Source organism: Balaenoptera musculus, chromosome 4 (genome assembly GCF_009873245.2).
Source record: "Balaenoptera musculus isolate JJ_BM4_2016_0621 chromosome 4, mBalMus1.pri.v3, whole genome shotgun sequence".
Lineage (NCBI taxonomy): Eukaryota > Metazoa > Chordata > Mammalia > Artiodactyla > Balaenopteridae > Balaenoptera > Balaenoptera musculus.
The window spans coordinates 48309029-48332974 of record NC_045788.1 but is presented as its reverse complement, the minus strand read 5'-3'; the positions used below and the strand labels follow the sequence as shown (position 1 = coordinate 48332974).

The 23946-nt window shown below is 38.2% G+C and overlaps 1 protein-coding gene across 7 annotated transcripts in view; it reads left to right on the top strand.

The window, feature by feature from the left end:
- The first annotated feature begins 288 nt into the window (after positions 1-288).
- The window catches only part of PHC3 (polyhomeotic homolog 3), a 77066-nt gene continuing 53408 nt past the window's right edge, over positions 289-23946 (top strand). For 5 of the 7 annotated variants that reach the window (XR_005019742.1, XM_036851249.1, XM_036851248.1 and 2 more), the window contains exons 1-4: positions 289-326; positions 2872-3037; positions 6849-7004; positions 8134-8211. Coding sequence is in view for 6 of the 7 variants with exons in the window: in XM_036851249.1 (XP_036707144.1) it covers positions 313-326; positions 2872-3037; positions 6849-7004; positions 8134-8211 (414 nt within the window). In the remaining variant the exon portion in view is untranslated. Of the gene's footprint in view, positions 327-884; positions 1013-2871; positions 3038-6848; positions 7005-8133; positions 8212-23946 lie in introns of those variants that run through there. The other 2 variants (XM_036851246.1, XM_036851247.1) reach the window with 2 other exon arrangements.

Below are 23946 nucleotides of genomic sequence, written 5' to 3'. Positions count from 1 at the left end.
TTTTTACAAATTTTAACAGTCTAATCAGAACTTTTCATATCTTGGTTACAAACCCCCTCCCCAAGAGGAAGAAGACCCTAGGCAAGAGAAAGCGAGCGCGGGGGGAGGTGAGATACTGGTATCTAAATTGGAAAACTGGTCACTTTCCACAGCAAGCAAGGCTTGAACTGGGAGGGGGGGATTGGAAGACGAGGACCCCACGTGACCTCGGGGGCCCGAGGCTAGCCGACCCCGCCCCCTCTCTCGCCGCCGCCGCCGCCGTCGCCGCCGGGGGGCGCATGCGCAGCCCATGGTAGTGATGGAGGAGAGAAGATGGCGGAAGCGGAGTGAGTTACTTGCTGGTGACTAATGTCGTAACCGGGGGGCGAGTAGGGGGCAGCGACACGTCCCCTTGAGCTCAGGGCTCTTTTGCGGGCAGTGCGGGGAAAGGGGGACGTGAGAGTTTTCTTATCGTGGAGGAGCCCGCTTGGCCCTTGTGGGGAGACGGAGGAGAACTGTTAAGGGTCCAGTTACCTCCAGGCGGGAGCGCCCCTTCCGCCGTCTGGCCCCGGATCTGCAGGGCCCTGTGCGCAGGGTCGTCCCTCGGACCCCGACCGTAGGAATCTTCCGGAAGATGAGCCCGAGTGGGCCCCTCAGGCGCTGTCATCCCTGCAAGTGGGCCCCGCGGGCAGCCTTGTGACGGCTGCCGCGCCGGGGGCCCGCGGAGGCTGGGTAGGGCTGGGCGGGCACTGCCAGGCCTCCTTCGCGCTCGCCTCCTTCCCCCCCCCCTCACCCCGCCCGGCGCCACCCCACTGCTTCTCACTGGGAGAACGCGAGACGTGGGGCTGCTCACCGCCCTCCCCCGGGAGGCTTGGAGGAGGTGTCGCAGCGCCGGCCTTGCAGCGGCGGGGGCTGTTGCGAGTCTGACGAGGCTGAAAACACCCTGCAAGGAGAGATCTTCCTTTCCTTAGGGTCTCTGGCTGCAGTGTTGATGCCGCCCTAGAGGGCCACATTCTTGTGTGGCGGTGTGACGGTATGCTCAGTTAGCGACTCAAACTTAGTGTTTCCTGGGTAGGCCGCTGGTGCAGCAGAACTGCCGTTTGTATTTTGCAGGCAAAACTGTGCGTAGACGGCGGAGTTACCAAAATTGTTCTTTTGTGCCAGGTCTCCAAATGCAGTTCAGTGGTTTGGCCGGTTCTACCCACCGATGTTTAGACGTGTGCCTCGCATTTGGATTCTCTGTGACCATATTTAGTTAGTTACTGAACTGCTTACCGTAGGGTTTGAGGTTGGGCACATGGCTGAGCAGAATAGCACTGTAAAAGGACCAGAATTTAAGCTGGCTTTTTGCATTTCTTTGGTACGTGGTTCAGAAGTGCTATGACAGGTAGTAATTTGGTAAAAAGTTTATGTACCGCTGTATCTGTATGCTGAACAGTTACCATATGATGCTGTGATTTGATGATTGGAAGGCAGTTTGCAAAACTACAAACCGCCCTCCCCCCCCAAAAGAAACCCCAGCGAAGCATAAAGATGTGTCATTTACTAATCAAAATAATTAGTAAGAGTCAGCTCCACCCCCCCACTTTTTTCCTTTCACTTTTCCTTTTATTAAATCGTGATTTTTTTAACCATTTGATTCCTGAAAGAGCACAAATACTATTTACATACATGATATAAAGAACAAAGAAAATTTGTACATAAAAGGACACCATATGGGAATAGTGCGTGCATACACAGTTAGTGCCAAATTCCTTTGTCTTTTCGTGAAGTAGAAAGTGTTCTTGTTACATTCTTGTCAATGCTGCTCCTATGAGGTGGGTCAGGTTTTGTCTCTCAGAAGAGAAGACAGATAAGAAAAGCAGATAAAGCCAGTAGTATATTCTCAAGTGTGCTTTTCACCATTGTGGTGCATTTCTGACCCTTCAAAAAAATACTGTAGCTCTCGTTTCTAACAATATTAAGCCCCTCAGAATTGACTTAATATGTTGTTTGAATTTGTTAAAATACAGATTCTGTATTTAGTGGAATTTTGTACCACAGCAGTGAAATGAGTTTGTAATATTGGAGGGAAAAGAATCAGTGTGGTACAAAACTGCACTTTACTGTCTGTACATGAGGAAAGTGACATAATTATGCTGTTTTCAAAATTTGGAGCTATTATTTGTGAAAAAGAGATTTTTGTAAGGAAGTGGGGAAATTGTTTTCAGCTGCTTCTCTTATTTACCCAGTCAGAGTAATCTGCTTATGAGTAGTACTCAGTTATTACATGTAGTGAGGACAATGTTGTAGAATAATTAGAGGGAAAGCAGTGTGAGTTAATAAATTATTTTTTAAATTATTTTCTAAGAGAGCTTATTTTTAAATAAAGTATATATGGTAACCAAAAACTAAGCTAATTGACTAAACTAAGCTAAACTACTAAACTAAGCTAACACAAGTCCATAGGCATCCTATTTTAATGTCTAGATGCGAATGACTTTAATTTGTAATTAGTATGGTCAAAAGAATATAAAGAAATATTTTAATACTCTGATATTGCTTCAGTTTTAATTTTCCTGGGTAGTTAAGTATTCCGTCATCACCTGTTTTGGTTTCAAAACACTCATCTTCCTTCAACAATAAAAAGGTAAACTTTAGGCCAGGCTTTATCTGAGTTACATATCCTGAGTCATTTGAATTCAAGTTTAGTAGGTATGAACTGTTAAATATGCTATATATTTTTGAAGTATTTTTCCCTGGCACGTGTTTATGGTGACTGTGTGCTCTCTGTATTTAGTGAGGGCCTTCTTAGAAATTTAGACTGTTGCTGATTATTTCTTGGAATAATTATTCTTTAAACGCCATAAGATAACGCTTTTGCCAATATAAATCCTTTGTGTTATCTGCTAGGTTTAAGGACCACAGTACAGCTATGGATAGTGAACCAAACCCTGGAACATCTTCGGTATCGACAACAGCCAGTAGCACTACCACGACCACCATCACCACTTCCTCCTCTCGAATGCAGCAACCACAGATCTCTGTCTATAGTGGCTCAGACCGACATGCTGTACAGGTATTTCAGTTACCATGATGCGTAGGCTAAGACTGAGGATGCCATTAGTTTTTGCTTAAGCCAGATGAATCTATTGTTTCATGTCCTCAAATGAGTTACATGACACCCTCTAAATGAGTACAGTTAGAATTGTTCACGTTTGGAACAACCAACAGAGTTATTTAATAATCATTCTATTGAGAAGGCCTACATTTATCAGCGTGTAGCTTATAAAACAATATGTTGGGAAAATTATAATTGGAAGGTCTCTAAGTACTGCTACAACGTTGAGAAACTCAACCAAGAGCCCCAACATGAAGAATGGCTCTAGGTTTTTCTGGTTATTTTACATTTGAACCCAAAATATGGACTTAGGATCTATTCAGATCTATTCAACTCTGTAGATATGTTAAGAGGTTTATTTTAAACCCAAGTGGCCTAAGAACCCTAAACAGGAGGATCCATTCAAGAGCTCTGAGGGGCAGAGGAGGAAGGGAATATTTAATTAGGAAAAGTCTTAGGCTCTTCACTTAGTTGGGAAAATAAAGTTTACCTGGTTAACCTTTATAATAATGGAGGTTGAGGCAATATGGTATAGCATGAAAAGGGCATGGGCATTGCAATCTGATGTGCTCTTTGAATTCCATTTTCTTTCTCATTAGTAGATATGTAGCCTTGGGTGAGAGGCATAATCTCCTTGAGCCTCAGGAAACTGAAAAATGAGGATGAGACCACCTGCTTAGTTAGTTATGAGGATTAAAGGAAGCATCTAGAATTGTGTGGGGCACATTATATATACTCAGTAAACAATAATAGCTAATATATATTGAACATTTGCTGTGTGCCAAGCATTTGATAAATTCTTTACATGGATTTTCTCCATTTAACAGATGGGAAAACTGATGTTGTAAATTGGCTAAATAACTTTCCTAAACTCACATAACTAGTTGGTACTCTAGCTTTAGAGTTGTGCCCTTGGGACTTCGCTGGTGTCCAGTGGGTAAGACCCCGTGCTCCCAATGCAGGGGGCCCAGGTTCGACCTTTGGTCAGGGAACTAGATCCCACATGCATGCTGCGACTAAGAGGTCCGCATGCCGCAGGGAAGATCCTGCATGCCACGGCTAAGACCCAGCGCAACCAAAAAGAAGACTGATGTTGAGTTGTGCCCTTAACCATTCCATGAGTTCTTATTTTTTCCATTATACCTGTTTTCTCTCTCAAATCTGCATAATTGCACTCCACCCTGAAAAAAACTTACCTGTTTATGATGTAGTCATTCATCTCCCTGATACATTTTTCTAGAGTGGAGATCCCAGTATACTGGCTATTTAGCTGTTCTGTGGCTTAGGCTTCTGAAGTTACTGTGGAGTAGAATCAGAATTGTTGGAGACCCAGTCAGTTCAGTAAAAATTCAAACTGGAATGGAGAGTGTGTTTTTAATGTATTTCACCTTTCTCTGAGGCAAGGGATATAGGGAAGAGTATCTAGAGCTTGAGCATACAGATGATGTGACATTTTAAATGCCATTTTGTTCTCTAGCTTTACCTAAGCTGGATGTGTTAATAAAAAAAGTGTTATTGAAGATGTGTAGATATATCTCACAAATAGCACTAACTCTAATTCTTACGAGATCATAGAATTGCTTCTCTTAAAATGTAATCAAATCAATATTTATTGAACTACCTAAGTAGTTCTTTAATACCTTTCAGCTTTCTTTTTCAGTCCTGAGAATCCTCTTCCCCCTCCTTGCTCCTTTAGAGGAACAAAATAAGAACATTGTGCTGTATCTTTAGCTTGCATTTAAAGAGTCTCTCTCCCATGAGTATAGTATTGAATCGTAATGAAAGACTGTGCTGACAATAGAAAAAAATTACTATACTCTGACAGAAATATGTGCCAAATAGGTTATTCATTTTTTATTTCAGTTTGATTTTAGAATTTTGTTATGGAATTAAAAGAACATATATAGATTTACCTGACGAAAAAAACATATTGTTGTGATTCTAAATCACAATGCAGATCTACAGTCCCCTGCAACTAGTTGTCAAAAGCCTACATTGGTTTTGTGACAGGAGTCTGCAGTAGGTATAGCAGTCTTTTGTTGGGGAATTGAGATATGAACACATGAAGGTAAAAAACACAAGGAAATATGCTTTCTTGGAATTTGGATAAAGAGATTCATAGCTTTGTGGTAAAGGTGTCCTGACTCAGAAGCTCAAGCTGTAGGATTATGGCTCTACTACTCCCTTAGCTCTTTGAAAACTCTGGTTTGATGCTGAGATTTCGGGTGCTGTTTCAGAGTCATCATGGGCATGATGTGACTTTAGGATGTGTTTGCAGAGTACTGGTATAGTCTGACTTACCATTTGGACAGATAAAGGATTTTCCTCCTATTAGAATACTTGCTTTTCTACATTTATCGATTTATGAAGTTCAGGTTCATAGTTTTCATTTTACTTATAAATAGTCACAGTCATTAACACTTTTTCAGGAATTTTTTTTTTTAGTAAGAACAGTTTTATTCTGTTTTGAAACAGTTGAATCTGACATTTAAAAAACATTTAAAAAAGTGATTATTTAGTAATTTTCTTAAAATATAGCTTTATAATTTTAAGTGGTTATTAATATAATGAAGCTAAGTATTTTCAGACATTTAAAGAAAAATACAAATGAGAAGGTACAAGTCACTTCTAATCTAGCTACCCGTCAGTAGTCTTTTAATGTTTTCCTGAATATTCTTTAAAATATTTTAATATAAATGGTATCTTACTCTATACACTATTTAGTAACCTGCTTTTTCACCTAATGATATATGTGGGAATTTTTTTGTTAATAGATATATCTGCTCTGTTCAATAGCTACTAGCTGCATGTGGCTATTTTATATTTAAATTATAATTAGAATTCAGTAAAATTAAAAACTTAGTTCCTTAGTTGCACTAGCCACCTTGTAAGTGCTCAGTAGATACTTGTGGCTCGTGGCTGCTGTATTGGATGGCACTGATCTACATTGATATTCGTAATGCTTGCAGGGTATACATATCCTCTCTACGCAAGCTGCAAGTTCTACCAAGTTTTATCCAAAATGGTTATACCAATTTACATTCTTACTAACAGTGTATGAGAGTATCTGTTTCTCCAGTAGTAGTAGTATTCTTTTAAATCTTTATCCATTGGAAAGTTGGAAAATAGTGTCTTAATTTGTAAGTTTTGACTACTAGTGAGATTGAAGATCTTTTCAAATGCTTACTTAGCACTTTTTCCTTTTGTGAATTGCCTCTACTGGGTAACTTTAATTTGTACAGATTAGTGAATCCTAGTGACATGTAACTAGGAGAGAACTATGTTAATAAGTTTGATGACATTGAATATTAAAGTAGTGAAATTTTATTTTAGTTTATTTTTTAACATCTTTATTGGAGTATAATTGCTTCACAATGTTGTGTTAGTTGCTGCTGTGTAACAAAGTGAATCAGCTATACGTATACATATATCCCCATATCCCCTCCCTCTTACGTCTCCCTCCCACCCTCCCTATCCCACCGCTCTGGGTGGTCACAAAGCACCGAGCTGATCTCCCTGTGCTATGCCTGATCTCCCTGTGCTATGCGGCTGCTTCCCACTAGCTATCTGTTTTACATTTGGGAGTGTATATATGTCCATGCCACTCTCTCACTTCGTCCCAGCTTACTTCGTCCAGCTTACCCTTCCCCCTCCCCGTGTCCTCAAGTTCATTCTCTTAAAGTAGTGAAATTTTAAACTGCTGCTTTTTTAATACTTTATTTTATGGTTAAGTTTATGGTTTGACATTGGTTCAATTGACTTATCACAGGTAATTCAACAGGCATTGCACCGCCCTCCCAGCTCAGCTGCTCAGTATCTACAGCAAATGTATGCCGCCCAGCAACAGCACTTAATGCTGCACACAGCAGCTCTCCAGCAGCAGCACTTAAGCAGCTCCCAGCTTCAGAGCCTTGCTGCTGTTCAGGTGAGACAGAAATGAATTAAGAACTTATGAGGCCAGAGTTGACATGACCTGCAGATAATTCCTGAAAATAAATATGTTGGGTATTATTTTGGAGTTTTCAGGTGTCCTGTGATTATTTTTTCTTAAGGAAATATAATAGGCTGCCAAATTGAGGTTAGTTTAAAAACAAATGAATGTGTTTTATGTGTTACTCTATTGCTAACTTTTGTCCCTCTGCTTTTTATCTACATTGCAGAAATGCTATACTAATGTCATGGCTTTGTGTGTAAAATTTTAGGTACAGCAGTGAATAGTTAGGGTTACATGAATCTTACCTACATTTTAACAAAAAAGGTTTTTTAAATTACATAAGTAATTTACACTCACTAAAAAAAAAACAAACAGTATAAAATTGACCATAAGAGGTAAAGTATAGAGGTATTCCTTTTCCACATCCCCTGCTATTTTCCACTCTTCAGAGGTGGCCACTAACAGTTTAATATGTATCCCTCCAGGAATGTTCTGTATAAAAATATGTATGTGCACTTTTCTAAAATCCACTCATATGATTCCTGCTGCTAACAGGATGATTTTATGATTAAATGCTTATCTTTTTAAAAAGATCTTCATTATTATTGCACTGTTTATTTAAATAAAACTATATGTGAGATTTAATCTTAAATGTCCTCACCGGAGGAGAATCTCAGTTGACTGAACCTGAAAAAAGGTTTATTTCTGTTATAAACACATCCCCAGCTGTTACTTCTTCTCGGTAGTGTAATTTTAAATAACGTCGTGTACATGATACGAGTAAGGAAACCGAAACCCACTGGTACTTGATATAGCTCCAATTTCTTTTTCATAACATTGGAGTAGTGATTTCACTTCAAAGAAGACTGAGACCTGTAGAGTAAAACTGACAATGACTGCGGCTATTAAAATAAGATTAGCCTTTGGGTCTTCTGTTTTCACTGTTCAGTGTTTTCTTTTGTTTTTTTAATCTGTTTGGCTAAAGCTTAATCCATGTTGACTGTAAAATAACTGTAAAATAGATGTTTTGACTTTTATTGTGGTTTTATGGTATCCTGGTACCAGAAAGTTTTTAACTTCAGGCTTTTATAGACATATTGTAAAGATTTTATTATTTTAGGCAAGTTTGTCCAGTGGAAGACCACCTACATCCCCCACAGGAAGTGTCACACAGCAGTCAAGTATGTCCCAGACATCTGTAAGTGCCTGAAATTTTTTCCTGGTTTTAAAATTTTAAATTATTGCTTTCCAGAAGTGAACTGTTAATATTTACAAAACTGTTACTGTTTATCTGTTGAATATTATTGAAATAACAAGTGTCTAGAAACAAGAATGGTACATTTCAAGAATTTGGAACTAATGTCAAACTTATGAAAATCTGAGTCTTAAAAAAGTTTTTGTATTATTTCTTATGTATGTTTTCCCACTGACTGTGTTCACATCTTCTGTGATTCTGAATGATTGCAGTTTTCAGTGTGCATTGAAAGCATGAAATATATAATTCAGGGAATTAAGTCATACTTTTACTGTGATATACTAAAGGATGTCATGTCCTTGGTAGACATCTAAATGTTTCTAGCTCTTTCTGTGCAATTCACGTTTTAGAAATTTTACTTTTCAGTATATGCTTACTTGAGTTATGTGGGTCAAATTTACAAGTATCCATTCAAGATAGTGTTATTTATTTTGAGGAAGGAGTAAAAGAAAGGTGATTTGTTATATTGCACATATATACTGGGAAATTGTGCAGAGTATCGCAGTTAAAAGAAATTTACAGGTGTGGTAATACTTGTTTAACTTTTTATTTTGATATAATTTCAAATTGCAAGAAAAATAAAATAAATTTCTGTCTACCCTTTACTCAGATTCACCAGTTGTTAGCATTTTGGCTCATTGCTTTATCATGCATTCTTTCTATCTACATATATACAGTTACCTTTTTCTGAACCATTTGTGGGTAAGTTGAGACATGTTCCTTTACTCCTAAATAACTTTGATATGTACTTCCTAGGAACAAAGTCATTCTTTTATGAAGCCACATGAAGTGGATCGAATTCAGGAAATTTAGCATTGATACAGTGACGTTCATATACAGATTTCATCAGTTGTCCCATATTTCTCAGCCTCATCACTATAGACATTATGGACCAGATAATTCTTGTAGGGGGCTATCCTGTGCGTTATAGGACATTAAGCAGCATGCCTAGCTTAGATACCAGTAGGCTATGCCCTCCTCCTTTCCCCAGTGTGACAGCCAAAAATGTCTGCAGGCACTGCCAGATGTTTCCTGAGGGGCCAAATTGCCCCTTGTTGAGAACCGTTGAGTTAACCTAATAACGTCCTCTTTAGCTGTTTTTTCCTAATCCAGGATGGTAATACTTTGAAGCTGTGTAAAATTGACTCCAATGGAGTATAGTTTATAGATTGCTGAGGAATTGAAGATGAACTTGTGCTGTATTTCTTTAGCTAAGGTTGTGATCTTTACTAAGTACATGTATGATGAGCGTACAGTTATTTTTGGGCTATTGAGCTGATATTTTTAATTAAAAAATTACATTTTAGCATGGAAGTATCCTGGAATGTGAATAAAATTAGTTAAGAAAGAAATTACTTAACGACTTGAAAATGTTAGACTGAAGAAAATGAAAAATTTAAGTAATGTAATTTAGCCCTAAGCATTAATGCTATAGTTTCGGATATTGATGTCAGATAATATCGTTAACTAATACGTTGGTAGTTATGGAAAGGACTGGTAAACTGGCTAAAAAAATTATAGATAAATTCTTTATTCTATGAAGTACTGGAATGGCATTAGGGTATATATGTGTAGAGATATGTGGTCTGAATTTTTTTCCCTTCACATTATTAAAAGGTATCCTTTTAAACCATTTTTGTTTCATTATGATTTTATGTATGTGACTTTTACAATCACAGTTCCAGTGATTGTGCTTATTTTTTATGAAATTGCTAGTGCTACTTGTCATAAACCAGGTAGCCTTGTATGATGAAGAATGCCAGAACCTGTGACTGGCTGGTGGGGGAAAAGAAGTAGGGAGAATAGATGTCTAGAAAAAACAAGGGAATAATACATAGCATTTGTTTTGTTTTCTATCCCAGCTGAGCAGTAGATCAAGTGAGTGGGCTTGCAGTCCAAATTATGATACTCAAGGTAGCTTAGTAAATTTAGGTCAGTCTCCAAAAGAGGGGCAGAGCATGGTAGCAGAAATCTCTAGGTAGTGATAATAATGAGCCGTCAGGTGGCAGTCTGCTGGTTTTCAGAGTTTTGGTTATTTTGAAATAGGTTTCCGATAACAGTGAATGACATGAGGGAAGGGTCCAGCCTCCAGTAGATAAGAGGGCTACAAGGTAGGTTGTCAAGTCACCAGCCAGATAGGTTGGGGTTCAGAGTAGGAGTGGAATGCCAATGGGGAAATGGAATATTGTATTTTAAAAAACGAAGTAAAAAGTCCAATCATACACCTGGGGAAACTGTGTATCTAGAGGAGACCATTGTTAATTGAATGTATAGATAAGTAGTGGTGCCAGCATCCTCTTCTTTACTGTCATGAGAACAGAAAGGCTAATTCTAGACTCTTACCAGTAGTGAGAGTGGTGGGTTTTTTTTGTTTTTGTTGTGTGTGTGTGTGTGTGTGTGTGTGTGTGTATGATTGATTGTCTCTAAAACTAGTTGGGACTGAGTCTTTAGGTTGATGTCTTTGTACTTCAATTTAGTGGGACTAAGATTTAGTTAAATTTGATTTGCTAAAATGAAATCTAAACCAGTTAAAAACTCTTATGCAAAAAAAAATCAACAAAGTTAAAAACTAGCAAAATGGTTGAAAATATATTTGCACCATATATGTCACCCAGCTTATATTTGTGAAATACCAAGGGCTCTGTTATATTAGTAAGATAAACAATGAGAATACACAAAAGACCTGCATTGGTAATTTTCAAAAGAAAGACTACTTTTGGCTTTTAAACACATGAAAATAAATTAACCATATTAGTAATAAAGAAATGTATGTAAAAACAGCAATAATGTTCTATTTTCACTTGTCAAATTAGAAAACAGGGAAAAACATTGAGACAGTAACAGTTGTTGGCAAGTATGGTACACTCATACACTATTGGTGGGAATGTATAATAATTGGTACAACTTTTCTGGAGGGTTATTTGACAGTGTGTATGAAAATTTAAACTATGCGTGCCTTTTCACATAGCACTCTAATTTTTAGTGATGTCATTGACTAAATATGAGAGATAATTATGACATAGATAATTATGCAAATATGCATGGTTTGTAATGGTGGAAAATTATAAACAATACAAATGTTCACTAATTGAGGATTAGTTAAAAGATAGTTAATTCATACAGTGGAATACTATAGCTGCTTAAAAATGTTATGTGTGTGTATATAAAGAGACTGAGGTTTTCATTAGTTATTAGGTGAAAAAAGCAAGAATATATCATCTCGTTTAACTTATTTAATAGGTTATTCTGTTTTTCAGTTCTAAAATTGCCATTTGGTTTTTCTTTGTATCTTGTTTCTTTTGCTGAGAGTTTATCTTTTCATTTGTTTCAAGTGGGCTCATAATTGCTTGTTCAAAGCATTTTTATGACTACTGCTTTAAAATCTTTGTCAGATAATTAAAATACTTCTTTCATCTTGGTGTTGGCATCTATTTTTGGATTGTCTTTTTCATTCAGCTTGAGGTCTTTCTGGTTCTTGGTACAATGAGTGATTTTTGATTGAAACCTGGACATATTGAGTATTATGTTATGAGACTGTGAATCTCATTTAAATTTTCTGTTTTGGCTGGCTTCTGAAAGAGAGCGTTTGCCACCTCCTTACTGCCATCTGGGGGTAGAAGTCCAGGTTCCCCATTTGGTTTCCATTGATACCTGAGGGATGCTCCTTGTGATTGCTGAGTGAGCATGAATTCTGGCTCACTAGGCCTCTACTGAGGTATCTCTGGCTAGGAGGGATAGGAATGCTGCGTTACTGCTCCTCACGTGGTCCCCACTGATGCTACAGGGATGGGGTGGGTTGTTGTTCGTGGTCTTTTACTGCTTGGCTGTTATGAAAGTCTTGGCTCTCTACCTGGCCTTCTCTGACACTAACCTGTTGGAAGGATTTGTGGGATCGGGGTGCCTCATTACAGCCTGGCAAGGGTAGAAGCCTAGGCCTTTGCTGATGTGGATGGGGCCATAGTGTTTTCTGTGGCGTTTGGCTGGAGTAGAGCAACTATTGCCTAAAAGTTTTCTGTGTTGCTCGGCTGTCCCTTTTCTGATCCTTGGCTAGAAAGAGCAGCCCATTGGAGCTTTTTCTTTTGGTCTGTACCCATTGCTGTTTCTGGGTTACTGACTTGTTCACCTTTATGTTTGGGTTATATGAGATTTAAAAAGGAAACCCAGGGAGCTTGCAACCACATCATTCACTGGGCCCTGGAGTCTGCTTTTCTCCACCTTTTAGGATCCACTTACGTTTATTTTATATGTAACATTCGGGATTTTTAGTTATACTTAGGGGGAGGAGTCGGGAAAAGCACGTCTATTCCACTTTCCTGGAAACAGAATTCCTATCATTTAACTTATTTTTTAAAATTGATGTCTATATATCTGTCTGGTTATGTAGGAAGAAAATCTGTAATACACAACAAACTTAATCAGTGGTTATCTTTGAGGAAGTAGGTTGAAGAGCTTCATTTTGTCTAAATAAAACGTGAATATACTCTTGTTGTCTAAGATACTGACAGTACAGACAATATAGAGGAAAAGTGACATCTCATTTCTGTAGTCCCTTTTGCCCTGACAGAGTTTTATGTGAGGCTTTCCTATCTTATCACTGTACATTTCTATACATAAATGTAAATAGATAGGCCTATGGTTAATTTTATTTGTTTGTTTTAATGTAAGCGATCATTCTATATCTTTCTCTTCTGAGTCTTTGGGCATTTTCAGCTGGAAAGGATTATGTGGCTAGAAATTGCAGTCATAAGTCTATAAATGACTCAAGGGCTGTTTGTATCTCATTCCCTTTCCCTTTCTTTGTTGTTTTTTGGCCCAAGAATCTACATTAATCCCAGATGTTTTGACTTTCATTCACTGTACTATTCTGTCAAGAAGGAAAAACCTTATTTTTGATAGGTTGCTTTCTGGCTCTGGTGCCAGACAAAATGAGCTTGCTTTCTTTTTTTTTTTTTTTGGGCCACGGCATGTGGGAACTTAGTTCCCCCACCAGGGATTGAACCCGTTCCCGCTGCTTGGGAGTGCAGAGTCTTAAACGCTGGACCACCAGGAAAGTCCCAGGATGAGCTTTTGAAGCCCAGTTAGTTTTATGACTTTATTCATTCATACATTCACTCATTTATTCAACAAATATTTATTGAGCATTTAAACACCGTTCTAGGTGCTGGGAATACAGCAACACAGCAGATAAAATCTCTTGTCTTTATGGAGCTAGGGATAGATAGATAGTAGGTAAACTAGTATATAATATGTCAGATGGTGGTAAGTTCTATAGAGAAAAATAAAGTAAGGAAGGGGAATGGGATGAGGGAATTTGCTCTTTTAATTAGGGTGGTAAGGGAAAGCATTGCTAATAAAAATGGCATTTGAAGGAGGGTGAGGGAGGCAAACATGCCTAAGGAACAGAAAGGAGGGTAGTGTGGCTGGAGTGGAATGAGAGAGTGGGAGTATGTTTAGAGATGACTTTAGAGAGGTAATTGTAATCTAATCACGAGGAGATTATTAAACCCTTGGGCTTTACTCTGCATGAGTTGGGAAGCTACTGGAAAGCTGTTTTAGTAGGGATGTGACATGATCTCACACAGGGTTTAACTTAGCTATAATGTTGAGAGTAAGTTCTAGGGGGCAGTGATAGAAGCAGGGAGACCAGTTAAGTGGTTCCTGTAATCCAAGAGAGAGATGTTGGGGGCTTGGACCCTGATGGTGACAGTAGATGTGGTAAGAAGTGGTTAGCCAGATTCTGAATTTTTTTTTCTCCAATATTTTATTATAGAAATTTGGATGTTTGGGGACTTCCCTGGCGGTCCAGTGGTTAAGAGTCTGTGCTCCCAATGCAGGGGGCATGGGTTCGATCGCTGGCTGGGAAACTAAGATTCCCACATGCCTCACGGTGTGGCCAAAAAAAAAACAGAAATGAGGATGTTTTGAAAATAGACCTAACAGTATGTGCTGAGGGATTGAATAAAAGATATGAGGGAAGGTAGAGTCACCGATAACTGTAGTATTTTGGCCTGAACACCTGGAAGAATCTGCTAAAGCAGGTGTTGGAGAAGAAAATCAGGAGTTTGGTTTTCAACATGATGTATGTTAGACACCCACCTATCGATGTAGAGTAGACGTTGGATATATGAGTTTGGAGTTCATGTGGCAGGTCTGGTGATCAGTGATGTCTTGTGCATCTCATTGACAATTCAAGTCACAAAAGTACATGGTGACTTTACTACCAATTGTAGAATATTATGAGAGGAAGTTTGGTAGAAAGGAGGACATAAGGGACCTACCTGGCTTCTGGTCTTAGTTCTGTGACTGACTGGTGGTGTGACTTAGGGCAAGTCATTTAACCTCCTTACACCCCAGTTTTCTTTTATGTAAAATTAAGTTGTCTAATTAGATGGTTTTTAGTCTTTTCATCCATATGTCCCTGGGTCTAGATCAAGGAGAAGGTTCAATAGATGGTGCTATGCACTAAATTGCATCCCTCCCAAATTCATATGTTGAAGCCTTAAACCCGCACATGACTGTATTAGAAACAGGGCCTTTAAGGAGGTGGTTAAGGTTAAAAGAGGTCCTGAGTGTGGGGCTCTGATCCAGTAGACCTGGTGGCTTTATCAGAGGAGAGACACCAGAGATCTCCCTGTATCTGCTGAGAGGTGAGAAGGTGGCCATCTGCAAGCCAGCAGAGAGCTTGCACCAGAGACTGAATTGGCTGGCACCTTGGTCCTGGACTTCCTAGCCTCTAGAACTGTGGGAAATAAGTTTCTGTTGTTTGAGCTACCCAGTCTGTGGCACCTTGTTACGGCAGCCTGAGCAGACTGAGATAGATAGGGCTTACCTTAAACTTTATTTATTTATTTAAAAAATTTTTTATTATTGGCTGCATTGGGTCTTCGTTGCTGCGCTTGGGCTTTCTCTAGTTGCGGCGAGCGGGGGCTACTCTTCGTTGCAGTGCTTGGGCTTCTCATTGCGGTGGCTTCTCTTGTTGCGGAGCATGGGCTCTAGGGCACGCGGGCTTCAGTGGTTGTGGTGCACGGGCTTAGCTGCTCCGCGGCATGTGGGATCTTCCCGGACCAGGGATGGAACCCATGTCCCCTGCATTGGCAGGTGGATTCTTAACCACCGTGCCACCAGGGAAGCCCCCTTACCTTAAACTTTAGACAGAACAGTTCTGTGATCTGTTTGAATCTGGGAGTTCTGAATAACACGGTGTGTGAAGAAAGGGTTCTATTAAAAAAAAATTTGAGAACCAGTGGTTTAGATGTTAATCTAAGATTCTGTCAGGGACTTAGCCTATCACATAGTAGGTGTGTAATAAATATTTGTTGAAAGATGAAATTTAATTATAATCATCAACTAGAATATGTAATACATCGTATTAATTTTAATTCTTGGTTATCTTGGTACCGAAAGTGGTTTATCTTCAGTGCAAAGAATCATTTTAGGATATATTCTGATTGCCTGAAATTGCATTATAGAAGAGAGTCTAAGTCCTGACCTCAGTGATGAGATTCATTTGTTGTTAGTTACGAGCAGGCAGCCAGTTAATCAGGTTTACCTATTGTCCCACACTGTGCTAGTTGCCCTGGGGGTACACATGAGTCAAAGTCCCTTCCCTCAGAGACAGTAATAGACATTTGAAGAACTGTGCCTAGACATATCAAACAGTGACCAACATAACAGTATATAATCAAGTGATAAATTCCATGGGAGTTAACAGAAAAGAGATCTTTGGGGATTGGAGTAGTTGAAGAAGGCTTTTTGTACGGGACTTAAGCTGAGCTTTAAAAAATACGTGGTGTTTGCAGAGAAGAGGACTCATCCTGAGCTCATGATCCTGAAATAGCAGAGCTTAGTTTCAAGGATTCCTGAATGGGATTCTGTGCTAGTCTCCCACACTCCTGAGGATAATCTGTGCCAATATTTCCTTATTGAATGCCTACTTGGTGCCAGGCTTGGTGTTAGGTGTCAAGAATCCAAAGTGAACAAAGGTCTTAGAGTACAGTGGATATAGTCTACAGACATGCAAATAGTCAAAGGACACTGTGATAGGAGTTTTGTTTTACTGGAGTTATCGTCTAATAACTTGCTTGTAAAGGGTACGTGGAAAATAAATTTGGAATCTATGTAGGCCTAAAAATTCCCTCCCCATATCTTTTTAATGATTATTTGTATGTAAATTCTATATTGAAAATGATTTTTCTTAGGAAACTTGAAACCATTGTTTTCAAAATTTTAGTATTACCAAAGAAAAGGCTGATTTTGTCTTATTATCACTAATTGGTACTTTTTCTCTTCAGTCTTTTAGGTTTGCCTGTTTTCTTTAGCTTTTCTGGAGTTTCATGAGGCTCTCTAGATGTCATTGAGCTCAGGACACTTTTTGGACTCTCTTAGTGTGAAACTTAGTGTTCATGTGTATGAAACTAAAAAAGTTTTAACAAAAATTTATTTCCTTCTATTCTTCTCTGTTCTCTTTTTCTGGAGCTCCTTAGTTGGATATTGGTCTTTCTGGACTGATCCTTTACTTCTTTTAGCTTTTTACTCATTTTCTGTCTTTATCTTTTTATTCTGTTGTGACATATTTCCTTGCCCTTTTTTTTTAACCCTTTCTTTTTACATTTAAAAGAAAATTTTAGTTCAGCCTTTGTATTTCCAATTTCTAAGAGAATTTTCTTATTCTTTTCCCTTGGAATCCTATTTTTCTGTTATGGCTGAAATATTTTAGATCTCTGTTGTGATACTTATCAGATTTTAAAACTTTTTTTTCTGTTTCCTAAATAATTTATATTCCTTAGAAACTATCTTGGTCTTTTTTTTCATGCTGCTGGTTTTCCTCTTATAAGAGAAAGGAGTTTTCCCTTAAAATGCTTGGTTTTCTGCTTATATTTAAGAGTAAATGATTATATAAATTAATCAACATGGGTTTCTTCCATTGCTTTGAAGATAGGTTGTTCCCTAGCAGACCTCTTTCCTTAGTGGAAAGGCTGATTAAGATTTCTGTATTTGCATGTGGGAATAGTAGTGGTGATGACAGTGGTAAGGGTATATCTTTGGCAGGTTTAGAATTGAAGGTGTGCAGGTTAGAAGCTGGCCGTTAGGCTGGTGAGCCAGCAGTTTTGGAATAAGGAGGGTTTTACTTCAAGGTACCAGTACCCACTCTAGAAGCCTAGCTTTTCCTTGGCAGTTTTTAGACTTTTAAAGAGAAGTGTCCTTTCTTTCTAGGTCTCGATACCGGTTCTGTGTGGGAGAGGGGTGGGGTTATGACTGGTGAGTCTGTTTTCTAGACAGACCTGTAGCTAATCCTTCAATTTTTAGCCCCACTTCTTACTTCTGCTTTCATACCTCTAAATTCTGAGTCTAACTAAATCCACTCTGGTCTGTTTCTTCCTGTATTCTGGACTACAGAGAGCTTCCTTCTCTGTTTTCTCCTTCAGTATGATCTCATCTTTAGGTCTTACAGAAATGCAGATGGTACCCTTATCTGTCTCTCTTTGCTGTATGCGTTTTCTTTTTGTTTAATGTTGTTCTTTTACTCCCCCAAGTTTTTTTGGAAAAAAACATTTAAACCCACAGAAAAATGGAACGAGTAAGCATTGACCCTTGTGTACCCTTCATGTAGCTATCTATAACAATTGTTAAGTTCCTCTCTATTTACACTGTTTTTCTGACCTTTTATTTTTATAAGTTGAAGGCATCGTGACACTTCAGTCCCAAGTACTTAGCATGTGTTATCCAAGAGGGAGATTGTCTTATATCACCACAGTACCATGTCACACCTAAGAAATTTAATATGAACACAATATCTAATATATGCCCCATGTTTGGATTCCCTCAGTAGTCTCCAAAATACCTTTTCCCAGGATTTAATTAAGGATCACACATTGCATGTGGATGTCCTATTTTCCTTTAATATAAAAAGATCTCCCCCCCACCCTTTTTTTTTTAAAGAGCTCAGGTCACTTATCTTATGGAATGTCCCACAGTCTAAATTTGTATGTTTGTTTCTCCCAGTCTTTTTTGTTGTTGTATTAACTGCTATTTCAGTGAGTTTTAGTAGGAGGGGGAAGCAAATGGGTGTGCTCAGACCATTATCTTCAGTATTTATTGTTTTATAAACATGATTTTTAATGGCTACATAATATTCTACCTTTTAAAAAAAACCTGTTTTCCTCTTGCTGGCACTTTTAATTTTTCCCTTTTTTTGCTATTATAAGTAAACCTGCATTGAATGTTATGTATCTTTATATCTAGTAATTCTCTTTAAAAAAAATTTCCTAAGAGTATACTTATTAGGTCAATGAGATTGTTTTTAGATCAAGAACCTTATAAATGATCAGTTTTCTCTAAAAATGTCTAAATCAGATCAACTACATATCAAATGAATTCATTATGAATTTATCTGAGGGAAAATTACTTGCTTAAAACCAAGGTACTTATCCTCTATTATTAATATTAGGATGTATTTTAAGTTTTAAAACTCATTGTTTTCAAGGATTGTTAGAAACCTATTTCAAAGCTTAATAGCAGTTTAAAATAAAACTGTAGCCTGCGTATTTCTCTGGTCATGAGCAGTTTTACTGCATTCTTATAAAATATTCCCATAGTACAGATAAAGTAAAAAAGTGTTGTCACCTTCAGCCTCCTCTCCCCTTCAGTCCTTCTGTCTTCTCAGTTTGCTGAATATCCCTTCAGATCTTTACCTGTGCATTAAGGACGTACATAGTGTAAAGAAATGTATGCCTATGTGTTTAATACACAATTTTTTTTAACACACTATAAACACACATAGGTATTCTGCATTTTGTTTTTACACTTAACGGTGTGTCTTCAGAGCTTTCTATCTCACTCACTTGAGCTACTGTGCACAGTGTGGCTGCAGTTTGTCTTATATAACTATCTTTGTTGCTGGACAGTTATTTCCAATATTTTAATTGTTTCTGCATTGCAACTTTTCTTTTTAGGGTGTCAATATCTGAACACAATTGGGAGGTTGTGAAGTTGTTTTTTGTTTGATTGTTTTGCTGTTGTTTTTACAGCTTGTATTGCAGAAAGTAGAAATAATGATTTTCTGTAATAAATAAGTTGGCATTTTATTTCATTTCATTGTTAAAAATATGTGGTCTCTTAAAAAGGACATCCTTCATGGTTAGATATTATTATTTGAAATTTCTATATAATATTTTATACTTCTAGATATTTGAATTACATAAATTCCCACTGAATAATGAGGCAAGAAAATTTATATGCTGCTTTAATGTGATAAAAACAAAACAATATACTGAAGTAAATATAAAAAAAGGAAAATATCATTTCCTCTCTGATTCTAAAGTTAATACCTACATAGAAAAGACAAAAACTTTGAAAAAGAAAATATAAATCATTCCCAAATTTTACCCCTAGTAGGCATTATTCACCTTTAGCATTTTGGTGACTGTTCTTCCAGGTGTGTGTGTGTATGTATATATTTCTATATCAAATCTAATCAGATACAAATTTATGAGTATGCATTATTGTGTGTGTATACAGTGCAGACATCTTTCTCTCAACATGTTTTTCACATGTGTGGAATGTATATATACATACACGCAGATATTTGTATGTAATTGTATAAGTGGATTATATTCTACATGTTATTCTACAGTTTTTTCACTCAGCAGTGGGTCATAAAGATATTTTCATGCCATTGAATACAGATACAATCAGCCTTTTAATGTCTGTGTACCATGTCTCTCTGTAGGTATACCTGATTGATTCTGATCAGTCAAATGGCAGCAGTGGGTCTCAAATGGGCTTTGGTTTTAGGGAGTACTCTGGGCCAGAGACCCTGTGTAACCTCCTAGTGGGGGCACTAAGGAGTGGTTGAGAGTTAAATGGCTTTTCTTGACAGATGTGGTTTTCTTTGGTGACTCTTAGTGTCAGTAGGGAGAGAGCTTCCGGTAATAGGGCTAAAGGAGTAAGTTCCTTTATGGAGTGTGGGGCTTGAGGTGTGAGACGACAGGATTGGCCAAGGCTTTAAAATGAAAGGGAATTACGCATGTTGAGATGGGATTGACAGAAAAGATAATGCAAACAGTTGAGGGCATCTGGTTCAGGTCAGCAGAGCAAAGCGGAAAATAGAGGAGAGACATATCAGTTGTGGAAAGGAAGGGACTTCTTGCAGAGTTGGCTACTGATTGCCTTGCCCTCATGGGTTTGGCATTCGTTAGTAGGCACTGTCTGAAATGGTACTTGCCATTTGAAACTTAAAAATAAACATGATATTTGTTCTTTGATCTCACAACTTAGACAAAGTGAAATGCAGGTGGCTAGGAGGCTACTATTTAGTTTTCTTACTTCCTTTTTAAGAAAAAAAAAGCATTCTGTTTGTAATTTTTGTTCTACTTCCTTATTCCTTACACAGCAGTCTCAGGCACTTGGCTATCAGCCAGTCCAGTCAGTTTTTAAAAAGACTTGTATGTTTTTGTTTAAAGAGTGTGTGGCCTATCCTTTACTAGAGTATCTTTCTTTCTTTCTTTCTTTCTTCCCCCCCCTTTATTTTTAAGAATCACTGACTGGAAAAACTGCCAAGGCATTATTACTGTAGAGTAACCCAAATTAACAAGCTCTCATGGTATAGGAAAGCACCCTGCATGCCAAAATATGAGTCAGAAAACCTGGTCCAATTTTACCCTGCTAAGTGATTTAATCTTTGGAGCAAGGCTTTATCCAAAATATCCGTTTGTGGACTGGTGCGGAAAAAGAATATGTTTGGGGGGTGCTTATTAATAATTTATTATATAGCACATAAAAAGTAGAGTTGAACGAGTATCACCACACTATCTGCATTTTTACTCTGCTTTGTTAGGGGCTATACCAGAATTGTTTTCTGTTCTCACTGTTATACACACACACACGCTCACTCTTTGTGATAGGCTTATATATTACATTTAAAGTATGAAGTATGCCTTAAAATAACATGGCATTCATTAAGTTAATAGACGTATTGAGTGAAGGCACTCTCATAGATATTGGTTATATGAAGATAAATAACACATGGTCCCCACCCTTAAAGAAATTATTGTTTAGACGAGTGAGACAGAGGTATATGCTAGAAGTATATGGAAATTATGGAAGATAACAGGCAAAAGAGGAGTAGTCAGTTCTACTGTGGGGTTGGGATGCCTGAAAAAGCTTAGCAGGTGATTTTTGAGAGAGAGTTGTACACTACATAGAGGGGGAAGAGGTGGGGTATGGGGGTAGGTGATGCTCAGTTCAGTTCAGAGTTGTTACCGGAGCCATAGAGGCCTGAGACATGATGACACTGCTCATAGCTTCCTATGGCTAATGTGAAGGGTAGTATGGAGGAGTGGAAGGAGATGATACTGCAGAGGTAGTTAGGGGAGTTTGAATGTTATCTAGAAGATTTTTAAATGGCTAATTAATATTTATTAATTAAAATCAGGGAAAGATTATCCGCCAAGTCAGAGGAGACAATATTCCCAGCAGAGAGATCAGTTTGCAGCTGTTAAAGCAATGTAGCTGGAAGTGCTATGGGCTCAGCATCTCAAACTACGTGAGTCAAAATCAAAATGAAATTGAGGAAGATAAAGGTGTAGAAACAGTAAGACATGTGACTGATTTTGTGTATGAGTTATATGAGAGGGAGGTGTTAGGATGACTTCCAGATTAGTCTGTCTTGGGGGATTTTTAGAAGATGCCAGTGGCCATTTGAGGAGAAGCTGGTTTAAGAAGGAATGATAGGGCTTCCCTGGTGGCGCAGTGGTTAAGAATCCGCCTGCCAATGCAGGGGACACGGGTTCGAGCCCTGGTCTGGGAAGATCCCACATGCTGTGGAGCAACTAAGCCCGTGCGCCACAACTGCTGAGCCTGCACTCTAGAGCCTGCAAGCCACAACTACTGAGCCCGCGCACCACAACTAATGAAGCCCATGTGCCTAGCCCATGCTCCACAACAAGAGAAGCCACCGCAATGAAAAGCCGGTGCACCGCAACGAAGAGTAGCCCCCGCTCGCTGCAACTAGAGAAAGCCTGCATGCAGCCATGAAGACCCAACACAGCCAAAAATAAATACATAAAATAAAATAAAAAGAAGAAATGATAATGAGTTTGGTGTTTGAACATGTTGAGTTTGAGTTGGTAAGAGACATCCAGAAAGATGTGTTCTGTAAGTATTTGGACCTGGAGAGTAAGGGTTTGTCATCAAGGATTGAGACTATTCAGGACTGAATTGTTTAAAACTGTGGGAGTAGGTGTGATAATCTAGGAATTGAAAAGGAAAAGTGTTGAGGACAAAGGATGAACAGTTTGGGGGTGGGCTAGAAAGAAGAGCTGGTAAAGAAGATCGAGAGGGAATGGTCTAAAAAGAATCCACTGAATGTGTCAGAGGGTATTAGTGATTTTTGCTAATGGGATTTTAGTGGTGTGCTAGAATAAAAGCCAGATTGCAGAATAATTTTTTATATTTTATTAATTGTATTTATGCACTGAATTACAGATTTAAGTATTTTATTAAAATTAAGAAATACTTAAAAGACACAGATAAATATAGAGAATTAGTTAACCAACTTGTGTACCCACTATGCAGTTTTTTTAACTTTTTATTTTTAAATAATTATAGACTCAGGAGGCCTTCACTCAGCCTCCTCCAGTCACTTGTTCAGTTTAACAGATGTCCTGGACTGGTACAAACGCTGATGTTTTGGGATAGATTATGGAACTGTGCAGGTAGTGTGAACATGGATTCTGTACCCTTGTGTGGCGCAAGCCTGGAGTTGTGATTCTCATAAGAGCCTCTCTCCTTCCACCTGGGGCAGGGCAGATAGCAAGCTTTCTTGCTGCTTCTCAGGACGCATGGGTGGAGCTTTTCCAGCTCCTTTTCACATATTGAGGAGCCCTTTTGAGGATCTTGGCTCAAAACAGGTTTTACTTCTAGGTCCCCCCTGAAATAGGCTCAAAATCAGGTCTTCTATCTCTGTGGGCCAATATCTACCTAGATTGCCTTGGTGTCAGCTGGAGCTTACATCTTTGAGTTTCTTCCTTTCCGGTGCCTGGGAATTCCCTCTCCCTTCCCCTTTTTTGAGTTCAGTTATATATTTTTATAATTTTTCATGCTGATCTTGCATTTCAGTGAGTGCATTTGGGCACATGGATGTATTAGTTCAGTCTGTCTTGTTCCTTGAATCAGAAGTTTAATAACCTATTTCTTAATTTTATTCTCTGCATTGTCCATAAAAAGGATTTGAGGTTGGATTATGTTACTCTCGTTAAAAATATTATTTATTTTTATAATGGATAATACATGCATGTGGTAGTCTACATGTGTCCCTTTGTCCTGTTCCCACCCAGTTTGCCTTCACAGGTACAACCAGTTACCAGTCTCTTATATATCCTAGAGATAGACCATGCACTAGTTTATTCTTTAACAGCAGCTTTAGTGTTTATAATTTAATCTTGTAACCAATATTCAGGAGTTTTCCATCTCTTCGGCAAGTAACAATTCTATTTTCTTCTTTTCTGAGAGCTTTTGAAGGAGAATGTTATACTAGTTATATGTTACGTGTATGTTTTTATACATGTGAATGGATTATCTGTGTTTTAACTTTTGTTCATTTCAGAAATGCCTCCAAATGTGACAGAAAAATGACAAAATAATGTAGACTGTTGATTCAAATGTTTTAAGTCACTACAT